This window comes from Danio aesculapii, chromosome 7 (assembly GCF_903798145.1).
Source record: "Danio aesculapii chromosome 7, fDanAes4.1, whole genome shotgun sequence".
Lineage (NCBI taxonomy): Eukaryota > Metazoa > Chordata > Actinopteri > Cypriniformes > Danionidae > Danio > Danio aesculapii.
Window position 1 is genome coordinate 62216319 of NC_079441.1, and position 23766 is coordinate 62240084.

Consider the following 23766-nt stretch of genomic DNA (forward strand, 5'->3'; position numbering starts at 1 on the left):
CAGAGTTTAAGAGACATTTTCTTTTATTTTACATAAAAAAGGGTGCAAACTTGAGTTTCCCTTTAAGAGTGGAGGGAATAAAAATTTAATTTGAAAGGTTATGTATGGAATTTTATATGACTCCTCAGGAAAATAGGCATTTTAAATAAGATCAAGATTAACGCCTTAATCTTTCTGCAAATTAAAAACAAAATATATTTAGAGATTGAGAGAGAGAGAGAGAGAGAGAGAGAGAAGAGAAGAAAAGAGAAGAGAAGAGAAGAGAAGAGAAGAGAAGAGAGAAACAAAATGGGTCCATCACAGTTGAAGCCCTTGACAAAGTAAAATCATCGAAGTACGTTGAAGCAACATTCATATTTCAACACAATAAATTCATAATACAATGAAATTTAAAGTATTTTTTCTTGTAAGTATGACCAGAACAAGAGAATGACTCTTGCAGAACTGTACAATTTAGTTTTTAATAAGCCTGAAGTACTGAAACATCCTTACAGAAACGAACACTACAAAAAACGTGAAAAAAGAGGAATATTGCAGTGCTTTCCTACCAGACTCTTGTAATATAATCATTCCGAGGTCATTAAAAAAAAAGAGCAGTTTAACCAGATTGGTCTGTTCATTAAAAAAAAAGCAACACCAACAAAAAAAAAAAAAAAGTTCAACATGTTCCCAAATTAACTAAAATCTTGAGACAGGAATGATTACAATTGTTTTCAAAGATCGAGGGGGGGGGGAGCTATGTAGCAGACAATGGAAGGGTAATACAGTATACAGCGGCAAAATAGTGGACATTTACCTGCTGAACTCAAGCGTACAGAGGGGTCAGACTTGCAGTAGCATGTTTAAGGCATTATGCAGCCACAGAATAACAGTGTATCAACTTCATGCCCACAATGTTCTTCAGTGCCCCATTTACAAGTAGTTCCCATTGCTTTCGGAATCAAAAGCCATGCACATAAAATCTGCATTAATGTCACTAACTTCAACTTTAGTAGGAGAATAACTCTTATTTACCTCTCTGCATTTAAATCTGCAGCACAGTAAAGTGACCAGAACCATTATTTATTTATATATATATATATATATATATATATATATATATATATATATATATATATATATATATATATATTAAATAAAAAAAAAGCAAAGGCAATTCAAAAGAAATTGGAATGGTGCACAAACACCCCTCCGAATGACCCAGAATGCATCCCGAATTACTTCAACTTTGGGGAAACCAACTAGAAATGGAACCGTGGTATATTTAAACCTCATAACTGTATGGAAATACCATCTTTATTAAAACAAAAATCACAAAAACAAATGACACAATCTTTAAAAAAACACAAAAAACGGCGAACTTAAAGATGAAAGATGATTTGACGTCATCACCTTGCAGTTGACAAGAGAGCCAGTAGTCATTACGATTGATCGAATTAACCAAGATTCCAGAAATAATGTCTGTTCTAGCCATCTCGAATCAAACCATTTTGAATAGCATAGAGAATGATTTCAGTGTCTAATGTAGTGTCTTAAATGGACGAGTCTACCAGCAGATGGCGCCTTAATTTACATCTGCTCATAATCCCAAAGTACATCCGCAGAGTCCATAAATCCAAAGCTAATTTCACATTCCGCTTTTATCCGAACAAACAAAAAATGCAATTCCAAGTGGCTCCGTAACGAGCCAAGGGCTCCCACTTTGACTTTGGAGTCAATATGAATTAAGGGGTTAAAGGAGTTATCCTGCAATTCTCCAGAAAGCCAGACGCACCTGGCGATAGCAAGCAGTGCACATCCAGAAATACTAAATTGTCTTCCAACTCTAGCGAGGCACATAATACATATTGTTAAGAGAAGAACGTTAAATAAAAAAGCCACCTCGACGCGCTTGCGAGAGGCGGAGTTCCACGAGTATCATTCAAGTACTTTTCACAGAATAATTTAGACCCAAAGTGACCTGCATCACAGTGGAAAAGCAGAAGGAAAATCCATTAAATAGCCAACCATCATCACATTGGAAAGTTTCATATGCATTGGTTGATTCTCCAATAACCGCTAACTGGAGATGCCGTATTTAAACACAACACTCATCCCTACATAGTTCCACAAGGTGGATCCAAAACGGAATGGGTCAGTCAGAGCTTAACAAGTTACTATTTACATGTATAAACTAGTGGACGAGTTAAGAGGTGGAATCATGCTAACGAAGAATTTGTGCCCATTTGGTCCAACGCGGTCCACTGTTATTAAAGGAACATTCAAAGCATGTCATCCGAAAGCCCTCAAGAATGATTACCAAAATAAAACTAGGCATGGTCGATTCTTCAAACAGCCTCTGTTCCTTATGAAAGACGAGTTCAGAGGTCAGCGGAATACAGTAACGTGCAGGCTGAAGTAAACAAGGGCCTAAACGAAACTTTAGTGCAGTCACACACTCCTATGGCTTCTCTCTCAACGTTTTGTACGGTGATCAAAATAAAATAGTTATATAATTTATCTTACATTAATTCACATTTACTATACATTAGAAAGATCACACAAAAATAAAACACATGGGTTTAATGCTGTGAACAGGTGAAACGCAAAAGATGAGCAAGGCAACGTCACAACTTAGATTAGCGATAAAAAAACAAAACAAAAAAAAAACAACGACGACAACAGAACTACATAATCGTTTCGCATATAACCCCATTTTACGTAATTCCTGTCCTTATAGATTGCGCTCAGGAAAGGACCGCCTCATCCATGCAAGAGATCAAAGGCTGGCCCGTGTCAGAACCGCTTATGGCCACAATAATAATAATAATAATAATAATAATCCCATGAGCATTTACAAATGGCCCGTTTCAATGGGTCTGCCAACGGTTACACCCGTTTCGATTTGGGAACGAGACGCGTATCTGTTCAGCATGAATATGAAGGCATGGGAGGAACTTCGTAATGTCCTATTGTGGAAGCCCACAAGGGTGGATATCGCCGAGTAGTGTGTTAAGGCATTAAGAACGAGATGTTTCGCGGTGGCAGTCACTACCACAAGTCTGCATCCTCCCAAAATCCACCTCATCACACCGACGTCAACAAGAAAACAACAGCTGGCCAATTGATACATCATTTGCGACATCTTTCGTGTTTATTTCGCACATACGTACTCTCGTCCTGAATAACTAGCAGGCATGAAAAGAAAAACAACACCTATCAGGAACTGGTCGTGGGAATAATAAGTGACTACATGGACAGAAAGATACAAAAAGCGCAGAAGGAAAGTCGTACTGGCCACCTCAGCCAATAGAAAAGCAGCCAGCTGTACGTCAAAAGCGATACAATATATCGTAAGAGGAGAAGAAAGCAGCATGACTGGCTGGTGGGTTGTTAAGTGGGAGGAGTGCTTTAGAACAAGCAGCTTTAAATACTAGTCAGTGGAGCATCGGCGGTGCGTGGCGAGTGCCGTCCACTGGAAACAGCTGCTTATGTCACACTGTCACACAAGTTCACGTTTAAAGGCCAGCTAGCGATCGGTACGACAGTTATTTGTGTTTGCGCTTTGCCCGTGTACGTTAAATCACTTCGATAGATACGACGAAGAAATCGGCTAGTCATAGTCTAAGGCTTCCACCACATCCTGGCAGCGTGAGAACCAACAAATACACAAACATTTTAAAAATGGGGGGGTACGTGAAATAAAAGTAAGTCAGCGTCTCGTTTCGTGCGAAAAAAAAGCGGGCCCACGAGGTGCTAGAGGAAAAAAGGTCCGCAGTTCGAGCACTGGTGTGGCTGAATTTGTCTCTCTTCCTCCCGCCATATCACACAACCGCGTCAGTCATGGAGGAAGAGGACACATTCGGAGACTTTCTTCACTGCCGAGGGCGAGGTGAACGCAAAAAAAAAAAAAAAAAAAGCAAAACAGCAAATCAAGTGCGGTGCTGTTCCAGTGCTTGGAGATCCTTAGGTTTGGGGGGTGAAGATCCGAGAGACAGTTCTAGGACGAGACCCGTCGCTGCCTAAATTAAGACGTGGAAGAAAAAACAAAAATAAAGAAACAAACAAAAGACAATCCCCACAGAGACAACGGTGCGCGTGCCTCTCTTTCGTTTTCATACACTACGCTCCCCCTACTGGTTTGGGGGACGCCTGCCGTCGTAGTCTTGTAAAATTTCTTTATTTGAACGCTCTAAAAACAACCAAAGGAAACGGACTGCGCTGAGAGGCCGGAGGTTCATTTGTGGCGTGGCGTGTTCTTCTTCCTCTTCCTCTTGAAGAAACAGCAGCACCTGAGGACAAGCACATGGGTAAACGTCAGTCATGTTTAGAGAAGCTCCTGATTGGCTGATTCTTCTCTAGCTCCTACACATGCGCCGTCAGTATGTAGCTGCTTTATTTAATCTTAAACATCAAGTATATACAGTACTGTGTAAAGCTGAGGTGCTTAAACTTGGTCCTGAAGGGACGGTGTTCTCAATAGTTTAGTTCCAACCCCAATCAGACACACCTCAGCTAGCTAATCAAGCTCTTACTAGGCCAGGGGTGCCCAAACTCGGTCCTGGAGGGCCAGTGCCCTGCAGATTTGAGCTTCAACATGCCTCAACACACCTGCACGGATGTTTCTAGAAAGCCTAGTAAGAGCTTGATTAGCTAGCCCAGGTGTGTCTGATTGCATTTGGAACTAAACTTTGAAGGACACCGGCCCTCCAGGACAGAGTTTGGGGCACCCCTTTACTAGGCTTTCTTGAAACGTTCTTGCATTTGTGTTGAGGCATGTTGGAGCTAAAATCTGCCAGACACTGGTTCTCCAGGACTGAATTTGGACACCCCTGGTAGAAGGTCACTACTATAAAAAAAAAAAAAAAGGTTTAAAGCAGGTTGTTTTTCTGTTGCATGTCAGTTTGAAATATCAATTCACATTTCCAAATATTACTTTGTCATTAACTGCAACTATACACTCAGATTAGTCTGACAACAGCCAGTGCTCCACACAGAGATCTGATCTGTTCATCATCCAGTCTGTCTGGAATGACACAAACAAACTGAGACAAACTAAATCTAGGAGATCTTTGGCAACATCTCAAAGATGCTTTAAAAAAACCTACCAGAAAAGCTTTGACAAAGTGTGGTCCTACCAAATGTTGAACTGATTTAGGACATATACAGTTGAAGTCAGAAATATTAGCCCCCCTTTGAACTTTTTCTTTTTTTATTATTTACCAAATGATGTTTAACAGAGCAAAGACAATATCACAGTATGTCTGATAATATTTTTTCTTCTGGAGAAAGACTTATTTGTTTTATTTTGGCAAGAATAAAAGCAGTTTTTAATTTTTTATGGTCAAAATTATTAGCCTCTTTAAGCTATATATATTTTTCGATAGTCTACAGAACAAACCATCGTTATACAGTAACTTGCCTAATTACCCTAACCTGCCTAGTTAACCTTATTAACCTAGTTAAGCCTTTAAATTTCACTTTAAGCTGTGTAGAAGTGTCTTGAAAAATATCTAGTCAAATATTATTTACTGTCATCATGGCAAAGATAAAATTAAACAGTTATTAGAAATAAGTTATTAAAACTTTTATAATTAGAAATGTGTTGAAAAGAAAAATCTCTCCGTTGAACAGAAATTGTGGAAAAAATAAACAGGGGGGCTAATAATTCAGGGGTGCTAATAATTCTGACTTCAACTGCAAGTTAATTGATAAATAAAATTTATTTATGCATTATTTTTGAAAGCATCCTCATTTTACAGCAAGTGCCTAAATCTTTGAACAGTACTGTAGGTTTTTTTAAGCATCTTCAAGATGTTGTCAAAGATCTTCTGAATTTAGCTCGTTTCAGTTTGCTCATGTCATTCCAGACAAACTGGAGGATTATCAGAACAGATCTCTGTGTGGAGCATTGGCTGTTGGCAGACTCTTTTAGTGATGGGTTGTTCATGATTCGTTCATTTGTGCATGCGCACATTTGTGCAGGTGGAGTAGAAAATTAGTTCCTTTTTCAAGTCCTCTATCGTGTTTGGGTCATTCGTTCATCATGTGAAAGACGGAAGCCAATCATATGCAGTCAGAGCCGAAAAAAGATTTGATCCGTTCAACTCTCGAGTCCTCAGTTTAAGTCATTCGTTCATCATGTGAAACAAAGAAGCCATACATATGCATTTAGAACCAGAGAAAGAGTCCTCGGTGTGAGTCAAGACTATAGAATACACAAGACATATCACTCGTATAGTTTTGAATGGGGAAAAGTGTAATGGTCAACATGGCGAATGAAGCCCCGCCTTCTAGTACAGCAGCCAATCAGCCATCGATATAGGTTGATAAATCTCCAGTGGAGGGGCTTGGACCATATATGAGTTTTTGCTGATTTTGTGTGATTATAACGTTTAGAAATTAAACTAAAAGACACAGATGTTGTTTAATTTCATTGGTGATTCCTAATATGACATTTAAGCATAAGCTTGGCAAGCAGTTTTGGAAAATTTGATGGAGAATTTGATTCGGGCATTCAGACAGAATACTCGAGCATACTTCCTGAGAGGCGTTTTAAAGATGGCAGCCACGTGAAATGACATGCCTTAAACGGACTTTGGTTTGAGTCGCTCTTTCATCAGGTGAAAAACAGAAGTCAATCATATGAATTTAGAGCCCGAAAACTATTTAATCTGATCATCTCTCGAGTCCTCTGTTTGACTCATTCGCTCATCACGTAAAAGACAGAAGCCAATCATATGCATTTAGAGACAGAAAAAGACTTGATCGTTCATTTCCTGAGTCCTCGAGTTTGAGTCATCTCTCTTTACATGCTGTCACGTGATGAACGAACGACTCAAACACCAGAAAGGTGAAATAATCATGGCTCGTTTCGGCTCAGACTGTGCTTTGGTTAACCTTATATGGGACTGTCAGTGTGACGTGAACGAACCACTCAAATTTGAAGACCATTTAGAAGAGGTGAGCTGACATTATCATAGACAGAAGACCAGGCAAACAACGAATGATTATTTTCTCTTTCTTATAGCATTCTAGTTATGACTTGTTTGTAGTGTGATCAACATTTGGTGTAGTTGTAGATGCGTTTGAAAGCAACTCGTAACATTTTACTAATATTTTGGCAAATTGAACGAAATGACTCAAAAAAAAATTCATTCACCTCGCTGAATGAGACTTAAAGGTCCGAGTCAGTAAAATGATCCAAACTTCCCATCACTAGACTCCTTGTGCAGATAATAATCTAGCTGTTTAATTACAACTAATGACAAAAATAAATGTTTGCAAATGTAAATTGATACTTCAAACTGACATGCTACAGAAAAAATACAGAAATAATTGACTTTAAACCTTTTTTTGGGGGGTTAGGGGGTTAAAATACTAGTGGCCTAAGACTTTTGAGCAGTACTGTATTTGAGTTATGCTAAATATTGCCAGCGCTGTTTTATTGGGGGAATGCATTAGCATATTGTTACCAACCTAAATGCTGCATATATGAATGACAGCTGCTCAAAGTTAATACAAAAAGAAACTTAAAATTTTTCGCTAAAAGCATTGACGACAGAATGTTAAACAGCAACAACACAACAGAATGGGTCAGGAAAAAACAAGGCACATGCAGTGGAAGAGAACAGCTCCAGACTGACACATTGAAAAGTGATGGACTTCACTAAACATGTCTCTGAAGGATGTCGCCTGTAAATCTGCCGATATCCGTCACAAGCGGCTGCTGGATTTATTATTTGGGTATTAATCGGGGGTCGAACTGAATGTATAGTGCAATGCAAAAACATGCAGACCCTTAACTCGTTATAGTTTGTATTATTTGTGTAAGGGCAATTTGTCTCACAAAAACCCTAACATAGCATTACCATTTTAATAATGTAACAATAAATACGCAATCCAGAGTAATTCAAATCTTGTTTTTCAGGATGATCTTTTCATATATAATAAACGTAAACAAAAACATTCACAATTATTAAATTATCAAAATTCATAGAATTATTATGAAAATACCCTAACATTTGAGGTGTGCAATTTTAATAAATGAATCAAAGTTAAGAACTAAATCAGGTTCGATTGCAAATCAATCAGATAAAAACATGAATACCACATATAATGAAACGCTGTTTATGCTACTGTAATATGCATAATATGACCACGTTAAACCCAAAAAAAGCTAATATAGATAGTAGTAATAAATGTGGAAAAAAATTACGAAAAACTTTATCTTACACTGTTAAGTACACATAAACGGAAAATAAAGAAACATGCTGTCAATTAAAACTGAAACCTGGCTGATCCTTTGCAAAAACAAACTAGAATCAAATCTGACTGCGCAAGTGAATCATTAAATATATAATAATGCTGTAAACTAAAATATAAGACTTAGATAAGGGTCTGCATACTTCTGCATGACACTGTATATGCGCAATTAGAAACCTTGTTTTATCGTTAGCTTTCTATAATCAAGCTAAATCAGTCAACTTTATAGGGTTTTTACGCAACACCATTTTCTACTACAGACTTTGTGTTTTGTTCGGATTTTAAAACTTCAATCTATTTTTGAAAAACTGGTTTTGATGCATTGAAAACATTTTGAAACCACTTTTTCCAAAAACAATTGTGAAGTTTTAAAAATGACCATGTCTAATTTTCACGCATAACTATAGACTGAACGAGTAATATGGATGAACATGATGCCGACATTTCCCGGTACTGGGCTGTGGCTGGAAAGGGATTTGCTGTGTAAAACATATGCCGGAATAGTTGGCGGTTCACTCAGCTCTGGTGACCCCTGATAAATAAAGAACTAATCCGAAGGAAAATTAATGACAATGTTGTAAAAATGCTGGCATCATGTTCATCCTTATTACTCATTCAGTCTATAGTTATACGCGATAACTTTACATCCAAAACATCAATGATGGAATACAGAACCATATATGACCAAGGACCATAAAACCAGTCATAAGTGCCAATTTTTTGAATTTGAGATTTATAAAACACATATAATCTGAATAAATAAGCTTTCTGTTGATGTATATTTTGTTATTATATGACGATATTTAGCAGAGATTAAAATATTTGAAAATCTGGAATCTGATTGTTCAAAAAAATCTAAATACTGAGAAAAATCACCTTTACACTGTGAAAAATGCTGGATTCCACACAAGTGATTTGTGTTGGAACAACATGAAGGGATTAAGTTAACATTAAATTTACAAATTTAAGTGAATTAAAAATAAAATGATTAAGTTGTCCCGCAAAAAAACACAAAAAAAAACAAGAATTGTGTTGTTTCAGCATATTTTACAGTAGTTTGAACAAAGAGCAAACGCCATTTTTTTTAAGTGTACAATTGTCCAAATTAAGTTCATAGCAAAGCACATTACTCATCAAAATTTTTGTTTTATTTATTTATAATTGGAAATTGAATGGGACATGATGCTTACTTAAAGGGGACCTATTATGCCCTAAAATAAATACACCTTACATAAAAAATAAAAATAAGACTGTTTCTGATGCCCTAATAGCAAGGGTCTCAAACTCAATTCCTGGAGGGCCGCAGCTCTTCATAGTTTAGCTCCAACTGGCTCTAACACACATTTGCTTAATAGTCTCTAGTGGCCCGTTTCCACTGAGTGGTACAGTACGGTACGGGTCAACTTCATCAGGCTTGCATGTATGACAAAGTTTCGGTCGACGTCATTCTCGTTTGAGGAAATGTCAAAGTAAAGCTGTATGGGTCGTTCGCATATCATATGATAAGCACTTCTCACAAAACAAAGGTTTTATACACATAAATACTTGTGTATAAATGTTCATCACTAATCTTTCTACGAACGATTTGATTATAACTGCAGATCAATGAATAGCCTACTGTAACGTCTGCAATTAATAAAATAAATAAATAAATAAATACAACATATATGAACACATACAGACCCTTACAGTCTCTGATATGTTATCAATTACAGGAAAAAACTACACACAGCATACATTTAGTCCTTATCTGGCTTCAAAAACACGCAACATATAGCTCACAGTCAGTGCAAACCTCTCACCTGCATCTTTAATCTTCACCTGCACATGTGACCTCTGTTAGAGAGTAATTCCGTCATTTAGAGTTCATAATTGTCGAAAAGGCGATGATAATAGCTAAACATGGCAGTTTGTTCATGGTTTAGGTTGCTGAAAGAATCATTTGCTCCTTTGTTTTTTCGGGCTTCTCCTTTGTTTTTTTCAAACTTCACTCTCACATTTGTCGGTTTCTGAAAGGATCAGATGTCAGAAGCACTACAATAATCACGCGAACGTTATTATCATCAGCTCAAGAAGTTTGGTATTTCAAATATAGACGCGCATTGAGCAATCTTGAACTCTCTGAAGTAAATGAAACTCTCGCACTTTTAGACGAACTCAAAAAATTAAAACAGGACACAGCAAATTTTGTTCTTCTTGGCATTGTGGCCATTCATCAAGATGACGACAAGGTTTGTTTGAGCTCGGGTCGACCTTGTTATATGGATATAGTATTACGAAATAATGTCTCGAATGTATTTAAAAATGGGGGTTTCTTTGTTTTCATTCTCCTGGCTTGTGTATGCACTAGTGACGCTTCTCTAAACCAATAGCATTCAGTTTCGCTTCTTGCTCCACCTTTTGGTACCCTTTTGTTGTGCTAGGTATTCTTTGCAAAGGGTACCCAAAAAGTGGTACAGTACGGTTTGCTTTCAGGTACCTTTTGACAGTGGAAACGGCCATAAAAGCGAGTGGAAACGGGTCATAGTAGTCTTGAACACCTTGATTAGTTGCATCAGCTGTGCTTGATTAGGGTTGGAGCAAAACTATGCAGAGCTGGGGCCATCCAGGAATCGAGTTTGAGACCTATATCCTAGAGTGTGTTTTTAAAGTTTCAGCTCAAAATACCTCACAAATTATGTTTTAAATCCCTTTGAAACCTTTGGGGAGAGCTACAAATGCTAATGTGTCAGCATAGTGGCAGATTCAAAAACAAAACTAACGTCCTATGGTAATGAGGAAGATCGTCAGTAATGGGCGGGGCTTTCCCCCAATGATGACACGTACAACGGGAGAATGTCAATCAAAGTAATTCGGCAGACTGTTTTCATCAAGTGTTATTATAAGTTATAAAATAAATTTAAAAATTTCCACTAGAAGCTGGTTATATTCACAGACTGTTGCTACACAACTGTGTTTAAACTCCTTATAAAATTTGCATAATAGGTCACCTTTAATATTTGAATGATTGTTGGCATAATGGAAAAATCTATCATTTTTACTCTTACAATGTACTTTTGTCAATTGCCAAATTTATACCTGTGCAACATCAGAATAGTTTTGTGATCCAGGGTCACATATGTGCATGTGCGAGTGTTTCTTTATAAATTGCATTGTACAAAGTTCGTCATTCTCGAAAGTTTGCGTGAACTGGGGATATTTGATATTGCGGTCGTCTATACATAACAATAAAGCAAAAAGTTTCAGTTTTTAGTACACTGTTGTCGTGTAAGCACACCTTAAGTGTATTTCAGACTTTCAGCGAACAGACCTCCCTCTTCCTGTTAAATTTAACAGACCACGAATAGCATTAGCCTAAAACTGTGTTAGCGGATTTTAGTGTAAAGCGCGATCTATATGGCCACAGTCTAGGCTGGTCCACTCCCCTTGGGTTTGATGTGGACTGGAGAGAGGGACTCACCACAGGTTGAGCATTTTCACGCAGCTACAGAAGAGTGTGAAAAGAGAAAAGACAGAGATTATTACACAGAGGTGAGACGATGAGACAAACCTAATGACGGCGACAAAAGACCAACAGGAAGACACACAAACAGAGAGAAAGAGACAGGGAGAGAGGAGGAAAGTGGAGATCGAAAAACATCTGCTCACCTTTCAACTAATATAAGCATTTTATGTCTCTGTGCTTTGTAAAATCGCTAAACAGATGGCCATTTATTTCAAATAAATAAAAATAAAATGAATGGTAGAATAAAAGAGAAAGTAAAAGTGGTTTGGAGAAGTGTAGTGTCGTCCTCAGCTCACCAGCCCACTGTCTATTAGCACACTAGCTTCAGTTTGATCAATGAGTTTCTGTTAATCATTTGGTATGACTATAACCGTGCGTTCACACTGCCGTCGGAAAGAGTGTCATTCCATCTGGCTTTTGCTTTTGGCACTCTACCAATCATGTTTACATGTTTTCTAACCCAATAAACCAATTTAAAGCGGTTTGTGTAGTGAGGCTTTTGTAATGTAATGTGTGTATTTCTAAAGAGCATTTATTGTGTATGGCCATATACCCAGAGCACTTCAAAATCATGAGGGGGACTCTCCACATCACCACCAGTGTGCGGTATCCACTTGGACACTGGGGTTACAACCCCTACTCTTTACGAGAAGTCCCATGGGATTTTTTTTATAACCACACAGAGTGAGGATCTTGGTTTAACGTCTCATTCAAAAGACAACGCTCACTGACAGTATGGTGTCCCCTTCACTATACCGGGGCATTAGGACTGAGAACGTAGATTGAGCACCCCCTGCTGGTCTCACTAACACCACTTCCAACTAGGCATGGGACAATAACTGTTTTTAAAGAGCCCATATTATGGGTTTTTGAAAATGCCCTTCCATGTAGTGTGTAACACAGCTCTAAGTGAAGTGAAATATCCAGCTAAGGCTTAAATCTGTAAGTGTACAGAGTTTAAAACTATTGATTCATCTATAAAAGAGTCGACTCATAGTGCTTCAAACGAGTCGCCTTGATAACGAGTCATTAGGTGTTTCGCGATGATGCAGCCACGAAACACAAGCCTCGCCAGTAGTTACGCGCGCAAACCAGGGAGATTTGAAACCTGCGGCCCCGCCCACTAACACAGAAAAAACACTAGACACACACACACAGACGCCGCCGGTCGAATGAAGTCACGCTGTGCTCAGATGGATAATATTGACAGTCTCTACCCAAAGATGAGTTGTTAACCTGGTACAGTACACGCGGTTACTCTTTATATTCTCTTATCACATGTAAGCCACGTTAAAAACGCGACGCGTGCCGCTTTGTTTACGGATTTAACGTTAAAGGCTTTTGTGAGCTCGCGTTCCACTGCCGTTTGTCGTTGCTATGGCGATCGATCGTAAGCTAGGAGACAGGAGACTCGTGTCACGTTCCCTAGTTCTTCTGAGGAGCGTTGTGTGTGTGTGTGTGTGTGTGTGTGTGTGTGTGAGAGAGAGAGAGAGAGAGAGAGAGAGAGACTCGCGTCGCTTTCCCTAGTTCTTCTGAGGAGCGTTGTGTGTGTGTGTGAGAGAGAGAGAGAGAGAGAGAGAGAGAGAGAGAGACTCGCGTCGCTTTCCCTAGTTTTTCTGAGGAGCGTTGTGTGTGTGTGTGTGTGTGTGAGAGAGAGAGAGAGAGAGAGAGAGAGAGAGAGAGACTCGCGTCGCTTTCCCTAGTTCTTCTGAGGAGCGTTGTGTGTGTGTGTGTGAGAGAGAGAGAGGGAGAGGGAGAGAGAGAGACTCGCGTCGATCTCCCCAGTTCTTCTGAAGAGGGTTGTGTGTGTGTGTGAAAAAAGCCTTACACTATGAAGCGCGTGTGCACTGTGACTACTTTTATATAGTTGATTACCAGCTGGGCATTTCACTCTGTCTCGTGCTGAAGCCTGTCACTGTCGACCAATCGCAGCAGGCTGTCATCTGTCCAATCAGCGCAGATTAGCTTCGCGCTGAGGAGGGGGTTGGGAACAAATGAATCGCTGAACGATTCATATGGGAGTCGTTGGGATAATTAGGTAAAAATAAATGCAGATTATAAGACCATCAAAGTGTTTTATGACCTTGCATGCATATTAGACTGTTGTTGGAGACCCTTACAACCTAAATATGACCCTATTTCATGTATAATATGGGCTCTTTAAGGTATACTGCAGTTTGGAGTCAAGGTTTTAAAACCGCCAAAATTCTGTAATACCGTTCTTAAGGTATGTGTAAGATTTTGTATTTACTTTTTTTTTGTGGGACAGCAGTATTTCCAGCGGGAAAAAAAACATCCAAAAATTCCATTTTAAATTGTAAAGAAATCTATGTTTTTGAAACTAATGAAGACAGCAGAAGTCAATAATTCATCGTGGATGGGTTGCGTGGGCCCTTGATAATGTCTCTGGGGGCCCCCTAAATGTATGGGGCCCTTAGAATAGTCCTACCTTCCCCCCTCTAGCGGCGCCCCTAGCTGTGGCTGATGTTTACGTTAATGGCTTCGGTGTTGATTTTAAGTGCTAGTCTAATTTCAGCATGCTGTTATAGAAGACGTTTAATAGCTTTGGTCTTCACATTAACCTTATGTAGTATGCATCCTACATTACAAGCTGGGAAACCGGGATACCAATAATCAACCCTACTTCCGTTTTGCTTGGGAACTAATGTGTTTGGAACAAATGTTTATTAAACTGTGTTCTCTGGAATCCTCTGAAGTGGTGGACTATTATGTCTAGGCATGGGCCAGCATATGATTATGATGGTATGATAACCATGGATGAAAATATTACAGTTCAACGGTATTGTGATTACTGCTCTAAAATATGCTATTTTTAAATGAAACTACCTTTTCCACCCTTTGAACACAATATTTTATTTTCAGAAACATTTAAAATATTTTGGAGCAGTAAACATGTCAGGCTAAATAATTCAAATGAATCATTGACTTCTGCTGTCTTTATTAGTTTCAAAAACACAGATTTCTTTACAATTCAAAACAGCATCTTTGGATATCTTTTCTGCTGGAGATACTGTTGTCCTAAAAAAAAAAAAAAAAAAAAAAAAAAAAAACACATTTTACGTTTATATCGTAGAAACAGTATAACTGAAAATTTTAGCGGTTTTAAAACCTTGACTTTTCCAAACCATGGTATACCTTGAAAATGGCTATAGTCCCATGCTTAGTATGTTCCGACAGGATTGCCGAAATATAACCTTTAATATGTTAATCGGATCATGTCATTAGGATTACATAAACGCCACCCCTGGAAAACAGATAAGCCTAAATTTCAATGTAATTAAATTGATTTAATCATTTGCATTTTATCTCTTAAAAAACTATTCTCACAAGGGAAAACAAATCTCATTCCCTCTTCAACAATGAACTTGTCTTAGAGGCAGCAGCCTTAGTTTAAGTTCACATTCACTCCATATTAAAAACGAATGATAATAATCAAAAATACATTGCGCATTTATGAAGTGTGCTTCACACAGGTGAGTGGGCTTGACAAACCACCTGTAGAATCACTCTTCCTTCTTTAAAAATAAACACTTCCGCCATCCTAACACTAGCACTTATTTCTCTGAGCACTAACAGTTTGTAAGTATAATTTGCACTTCTTGTGTGTATTGCCTCTTCTTGCTGAATTTCTGAATGCCTCCTCGACTGTAAGTTGCTTTGGACAAATACGTCTGCCAAATGACTAAATTTAATGTAAATGCATCCTTAAACATTGATATAAAATGGAAAAAGCAGTCTACAGGTTGCTGCGTTCAAGAAAAGAAGGACATGTCTAAAAGAAAAGATCAGAGAGATCAGAAGAAAAACCTCCGGTGGGCATTAATAATGCGTAATAATAACCATGGCGACCTTGTGTGTGTTTGTGTAAGTCTATTAATTGATAAAAACCGCTGCTGTCTGCAGCACTTTCAAGCTGGTGCATCAATAAATCAAAGACAGAGGCCTTTTTAAAGTATCAAAGAACTACAAAAGTAAGTGTTTAGAATGATATCGGACAGGATGTGTTTTGTTTGGCTGAAACACAAATGAACATCAGGTACTTAAAAAGAAAAGGAAACTAACGAGGGTGTCTGAATTTTAACAGGCAAACTCATTGGCCTTAGAATTGCACATTGCCTTTTTTGCTCTCATGGAAAAGCACGAAGACTGTTCTTAAAGGGATAGTTCACCCAAAATTGGCAATTATCTCTTTTATTCTCGCTCATGTGGTTTTAAAACCGTTTTTTCTTCTGTTAAACATAAAAGAAGATATTTTGAAGAATGCTGGACCAATCAACATCCGTAGTAATTATAGAAGTCAATAGGTGCCAGCTACCAGCATTCTTTAAAACATATTTTGTGTTCATAATAAGAAAGAAACTTGAATAGGTTTTGAACATGTGAAGGCTGAGTAAATGATGACAGAATTGTTGATTTTGGGTGAACTATCCCTTTAAAATGGTGGCAAAATTTAAGGGTTTTTCAGGTTTTCATGGTTTGGGCTAACAGTATTCCAAAATTGTGGATAATTAAGATTTTCAATATTTTTGAAAGATTGTTATTGTTTTCACCAATGCTGCTTCAAAAATGACAGCAAAAGCAGCACTACTGTGAAATATTATTGTAATGCAAAACTACTGCATTCTATGTGAATGCATTTAAAAATGCAATTCATTTTTGTAATGGAAAGCTGAAATCTCATCATCATTACTGAAGTCTTCAGTGTCACATGATCACACAGAAATCATTCAAATAGGATGATTATCAGTCCAGAAAACATTTAACAGCTTAATAATTAAGTTTGTGGAAGCCATGACATATTAACATTCAAATATCTGGGGTAAGCAAGATTTTAAAAGGGGAAAAAAAAATGCACAAGAATGCATTAAATTAATATAATTAAATTGAATTGTAATCTTAATATTTTATTATAATTTTAATATTTATAGTTCAAATAAATCTAGTCTACTCTATAATTTAATTCAATGTTAAAATAAGTTTTATTGAACTAAGTTGAACTGAAATAAGTTTTACAGTATACACAAAGCATTAACAAGCAAATTTATAACAAAGGCTGTTTCTCAATTCAAAGAATGCAGAGAACGAACTTGCATTGTCGTGGAGAGCAGTCTTGCCAAGTTACCTTGGAAGAACAAACTTGGGAGAACATGAGAACATGAGAACAAAGAACGCGTCCTGTGAGAAATGAGATAATGTGCTCTTCCTGATGGTCACATGACCTACAAGTGTTTTTAATGGAATATGATTTAAACATTACAGCATTTATACAACGATTTATGTTTTTTCCTCTTTACACAACATATACTATGCATAAAAACCTTACAAATATACGTTGCACAATACAAATAAAACTCATTTTAATACGAATCCGCAAATAAACACCCTTAATGTGTTTATGCTTTTATAAAGAATTTTATGGTGATATTTACTTTCATCGTCTCATTTAGGGAAACTCCTGAGGTAAATAAGTTATATCTCTGAACTTTAATAAAGGATATATATATAAAATGCTGTGCTTTCCACATCCTTTATTCAGCTTCAATGACTTCTGGAACTTTGAGTTTTACACTCAAGTCTGCATCGATGCATCCTCGATATCAAGAACATATCCGAGAACTTTCACATGTCCTCCATTCTTGCGGTCTTGAGTTTTGGAACTGAACTTTGATGGTTGATGATGACGCTACATGAGAATATAAGGATGCAAGAACGCGAAAGAATGCATATTGAGAAACAGCCTAATAAATAACAAACTTTTTTCTAACATTGAAAATAATAAAAACTACTAGTATTAATAGAGCACCTAGTATGAGGATTTCTGAAAGACCATAAGACACTGAAATAACAGGCGCTAATTCAGCTTTGAATTATAGCAATAAATGACTTTTGTTTGTTTGTTTGTTTGTTTGTTTGTTTTTAAGAAGAGATGAGCAGAAAAGACCCTTTAAATAAAAAAAAACTAAAATTTGAGCGAGTGCCAATTGAGAGAATGTAAATAAATAAATAAATAAACAATAATTATTATTCAGTATTTCACCCAATAGACCATTTTGAGGGATATAAAAAAAACAATGGTACCAACGTATTTCCTGTTTTACATTTTTAATTTGTGTAGCTTCTGAGAATCCAAAAAGAGCCACATATTGATAATGTTATGATAGCTGTTTTAACATTTAGCTATGATTAAATTTCCTCGTTACAGTTATGAAATAGTTTGATAACAAGCAGGAAATGTTAATGGGCCAACAACATGACCACATTGAAATGGTCTACATAATTAAAACTCTGGTAGTTTTTGAGCAAGATGCTAATGGTCTAATCCGATTCAATGACTTATGCTAAGCTAAGCTAAAAGTGCTCCTGCCAGACCAGGAGATCAGCTGAGTGGATTCAAATATAGTAAAACTATAGTAAAATGTTTAACACTAGGGATTTTCTTTAAAAAAAAGTGAAGTGTTTCTTTAAATGGATAAAAGGGGGGGGGGGGGGGGTTGTATACATTGTATTGTGTTGAATAACAAGGGTCAAAAAGATTAAGAAACACAGAGAAGAACCAAAATTCAGCCTTGAATTATAGCAATAAGTGATCAAAAAAATTAAAAATTGAGCAGAACATACCCTTTAAATATAAAAAAATGTGTCAAATGAGAGAATGAGAATGAATAAATATATGAATAAATATATATTCTTATTATTTATATTATTATTTCACCTAATATAATGTGCCATCCTACACCTTCGACACACAGAGCACTACAGGTGAGCATATGGGAATAGACCAGTAAGGATAGGAGGGAAATCATGTAAAGACCCAGAGTGGTATTGCTTGACCTCTTGTGTCAATCAGACACAAGGCAAAGACAACAGAAACCTGTGAGAATTCATGAATTCACATACTTGGCCTCATCCACCACCTCCACCTCTGCCTGCGCTGTGATTGGTGCGTTCGAGTGGGCCGCCAGCGGGTCATCTGCATTCAGTTCACCATTAGTTGAGCTCACCACCTGTGTAAGAAAAGAATGACAATAAAACACAATTATTGTGTGGCCTCAGAGCAATGTCATTTGAATTACATAGTTCAGACTGTGTGCATCTATGTAGGGAACTACTAGAATTCAACTCTATTGCTATCTTTTTTATTCCACTTTTTTTGCTGCAAGTTCTCATAGCAAGCAATCTTTTACTTTTCTTTTAAAGGAACACTCCATTTTTGGGGAAAATGGGCTCATTTTACAAGTCATTTGGAGTTAAAACAGTTCTCTGGGACTGGTGGGAGCATTTTAGCTTAGCATAGATCATTGAATCAGATTAGACCATTAGCAGGTTAAAAAATAGATAATTTGAAGCACAGGTGTCAAACAGCAGCTCTGCACGGTTTAGTTCCAACCCTCCTCAAACATGCCTGATCAAACTAATTGAGTGTTTTAGGCTTGTTTGGTACCTCCAGATAGGTGTGTTGAAACAGGGCTGGAAATTCTCTCTGCAGAGTTGCGACCCTCCAGAAATTGAGTTTGAGACCCTTGATTATTCTGTAGTTACATTGTGCATTAAGACAAACAAAAGTTGCTATTTTCTAGGTCGCTAAGGAAAATACTCTAATTTTGGCGTAATAATCAAGGAACGTTGCTGCTGTACCATCAGGCACAATGGTATTACGCAGCTCCAGAAATAGACCGAAAATTTTGGCCGAAAATGGCCCAAAAGTAAATTTTCAGTTTTCGGCTGAAACATTTATATCACCAAAACAACACGGCCGAAACGGTGTGTTGTGATGACGCACACAGAAGCATGTGTGCGGTGTGTCTATTAGATCTGATCCTCAGCACTTCATTTGCGACTGTACTCGATCCGTGATATAAAAATCAGTACTTGGATCAGATCGTGACGAACCACGACTGTTCGTCTTGCAATAACTCTGTGACAGAAATCATCTGTGCCGTTTTCTTTTCGTTAAGCGAGTTGAGATGTTTCCTTATCAAATCGATCTTAACATTATGTATGTATGACCTATAAAACATGGCTGGGATCAAGTAGAGCCTGCACTAAAACTTTTTTTATATGGATGCGCTCATATAGATATCGACATGCTGTGTATATCAGTTTGTTCATTAAATGATTTTATTAAATTATTTCTGTTGGGGATTTTTTTTTTTTTTTGGGGGGGGGGTTGTTACAATCCTATGAGTCTCTCTGCAAAAACATTTTTATTTGGGTGAGAATGCTTTCAATTTGAGTGCACATTTAAGGGAGCTGTTTTGGTCCCTTAAAGTTGTTAAGAGGAAATGGTTACTAAAGACTTTAAGGGAACACTAGGAGAAATACCTAATGGAAGCCTTAAATTTCTTAAGTTGACCCTTAAAAAGTTTTATTTATGCGCTGGTCCTATTTAAAAACACTCTCAAACCATTCTCAAATGTCAGGCAGATAACAAGTTCAACCACTCAACAGCTAGATGATTATCTGAAGTCCACATGCCTAGATGTAATAACACACTGTTGCAATGAAAACAATTTTTTTATTTGTAATTGATTATTTGCTTTCCTCTTTTTCGGTTTTTGGTTTCAGCCAAGAATTCTCAGTTCAGTTCATCCATAGAAGCTAAAGAAGAGTCAAGCTTTAAATAGTAAACTCATCAAAACTCTTTGGTCATTTTTGAGCAAGATGCTAAATGGTCTAATCCGATTCTATGACTTATGCTAAGCTAAGACCAGGAGACCTGAATGGATAAAAAAATATAGTACGATTCGAAAGTTTAACTCTAGGGGTTCTCTTAAAAAAAGGAGTGTTCCTTAAAATGGATAAGAGGGTAGTGTTGTCTACATTATATTGTGTTGAAAAACAAATAAAGATAATAAATAATAATAACAAAAAAGATTAGGAACCACTGTCCACTTTTAGACCAGTGGCTTCAAAATAATCACCTCCTTAGAAATGACACTTCCAATGCAACACCTTTTGGGTTAATTTTCTGTCATCTAATATATTTTAGATCATTTCATACTCAAAGACTGTCATCAGCATTTGAGTCATTCCTGAGGCACCTACTGGATAAAATAAAAGTAAAGCGTGCGACCAGTGCAAAATGATGAATCATATCATTTCAATCATATAGTTGCATTGCAATTTATTTCACCATCACACACACATTATACACTGTATAACTGACAATAGGTCCTAATGTTAGCTGTAGCAAGTTAACAACAGGGGGTTATAACATTTCCCTAATAGCCTCTGAGTCACATCGTATCCTGTGTTTCATTCAATTTGAAAAGTTGGAATTTGCTTCCACCCACATGGAAAAGTTACCGAATATGAAAATACCACATTTCCAACCTCCTACTTGACAAATTCCAGCAGAATGTCACTTGATGACACTCTTCCACTTGGACAATGAGATGACATACAGTGAATAAGTCGAGTTTATGAACTCACTCTCACTAGCTAATATTCTATCCCAATGAAGGAAAAAACGCCAAAGATAAATAATCTGAATTGGACTTTGACAGTAGTTGTTCTGTAATTTTGTTGCCATATAATGACTCTGCTTGGCTGTTGCCATTTTTCTCTCGTCTCTACTCCTGCCATAGAATTTACATTAAACTCTGGGTTCGCATTTGAGCTGCTCTAGCAAATAGCAGAACAGCAAGTACTGAGGAGGTGGGGACAAAGATAGTAAGAACCCATCTGATTAGACAACTTTAGATAAATAACCAATGCATAAATATAATTCATCACGTTGATCATACATAAATTGCATAAAACATTATCGCGGAAATTTAGCGATGTATTGTGCATTCCTATTAGATCTTACGAATCATTGAAACATCTTTAGCAAAGCCTCTCCACTTAACCATCGGTCTGTAGTTCATTAATATTTTTTTACCCATGTTTGTAGTTCTAATCGAATTCACATCCAATGGTCAGTGCATTGTGGGAAGCATTAGAGTACACACGGCTCTGCACTTACAATTTTTACGAGAAACGGTAGACCATCCAGGAAGCTTTGAAATACTAATTTCAACATACTACAGTTTAGAACATACTAAATCTATTTTTAAATACTATTTAGGACAGATAGTATGTATATCGAGATGCACCAATTGTAATACCACCCACAACTCCTGATACAAGTGGTTTTTAAGGCTGATTGATGGACTTTTTTCTTCGTTGCTGCATGGAGGGCACCATAGCGCTAGCTTCTTCCGGTAGGATGCTTAGAACTTCCGTTTACTACTGGTAAACCTTGAACTGAAAATGGTTGACAATATCGTTTTGAGTGGCTTATGGAGTGTTTTTGTGATCCACAACTTTGATTTTGAAAGGTGTGTGTTCAAGCAGTTATACTTCTGTTAGATGCGGTTCAAGTGCGAGAGAAAAACATTCTCCTAATTCAGTGCCTGCAGTCAGATCAGATACTGAAATACAGCATCAGTGTTCATGATCTCTCAGCTATTATACTGTACCCAACAGCTCTTCAATGCACAGCAGTGTTGGGCAATAGCGTCACTACTAGCTTAACTACATTTCTCAGTAGCGTGGCATTAGCATGGATTATAAATCCAATAGCTTTTCAGTGGGGAAAGTAATTTTTTTAGTGAAGTAGCGCAGTAGCGTCCACACAAGCTACATTTACCGATCGCAGATCAATAAGTGACAGCACCAACATTCACGGAGCTGTGAGGCCGGTGTCTAGCTGATGAAAGTAAATCCATATGATGGCGAGAATGACGATTTCTTCTTCTTCCTGTTTTACCATGGTTGACAAACTTTTTGGTGCGTTACTCCCACCTCTCACTCTGGTCGGTGACGTCGCAAATGAACCATTGGGCTGACACGAAAAACTTGCTTGATGAAAAGATGACTAAGGGAGAGGAGATTACTATTGTATTTTAAATATGTAACACCTGGTTTTATTGGATTTTTAGTTTTTGCTGTTATATACTATAATTTGTTTCTGTTTGGTACAATATTACAGTAAATAACTGAATTCAGTCTCATATGATTCATTGACAGTTTTAGTGATCACTATGATATGATTGATAATTTAAGTTGCTTCGATTTAAAAATGAAAATTGCAAAAATAGCTCAAATGTAGCTAAGCTACTTTTGCAAAGTAGCTTTTAGCTAGCTTGCTACATTTCCCAGAGTGTAGCTTTTAGTGTAGTTAAGCTACATTTTTAGTAGTGTAGCTAATAGCTAAGCTCACTACATTTTTCAAGCAGCTTGCCCAACACTGATGCACAGGCACACGCAATAGATCACTGCATTACAGAGCAAACCATATTACTGGCATGAAACTTAACAGGTATGTAACATTAAGCCATGCAATTTCCGAAAAATAAAAGTACGTTACTGATACTCTACTGGCTGATTTGCTTGTTGATTCTCTTTGGGAGCCTTTTATGTTTGATTTAGTTCATTTGTATTGTGTAGAATTTACTACGGTATGTGTTTCTGTTTTTTATTTCCCTTTGTGCTAGTCTTTCAATCATTGTGTTAGTGAGACAGTACGTACTTACGTCAAACATGTTGGTGAATTACATTTGTTTGGGTTGGTTACACATTTAAAAAAGAAAAATGATCACTTTTGCAATGACGAGACTCCATTTAAACAGCACAAGATGCCGCCTTACGGTAACGGTAAATTACTCACAAATGTTGCTTTTCATTCCTATAGGGTATACGCCAAAGTATGCTAATAGGACTTTTAATTTTAAGTTCTAAGAAGAAGGTCTATACTTCTGCGCTGAATGGCCAATGCAGACCCTGTTATGCACCTCTCAAAAAATGTAGCTACACATTAGGACAACGCATAGCGCAAGCTTTGTGATTGGTTGGCTTGGTAGGGTTGATGAGTGTGAGCTGGACCTAGGGCAAGCAGCGAGTCCACTAGTGTTTAACAAGTGTGGAGTACTGTGGAGGAGATGTATATGAATAGTTTTGCTTTTTGCTTACTTTATGATTAAAATTATTGCGCATTCACCTTGTACAGTAAA

The 23766-nt window shown here is 37.3% G+C and overlaps 1 protein-coding gene across 3 annotated transcripts in view; it reads right to left on the reverse strand.

Moving 5' to 3' along the window:
* Positions 1–23766, reverse strand: part of csnk1g1 (casein kinase 1, gamma 1) — a 110868-nt gene continuing 87102 nt past the window's right edge. For 2 of the 3 annotated variants that reach the window (XM_056462305.1, XM_056462303.1), the window contains 3 exons: positions 18668–18774; positions 11705–11728; positions 1–4271 (listed from right to left, as the gene is read on the reverse strand). In XM_056462305.1, coding sequence (XP_056318280.1) covers positions 4217–4271; positions 11705–11728; positions 18668–18774 — 186 coding nt within the window. In that variant the 3' untranslated portion in view covers positions 1–4216. The remainder of the gene's footprint in view (positions 4272–11704; positions 11729–18667; positions 18775–23766) is intronic. The other variant, XM_056462304.1, reaches the window with a different exon arrangement.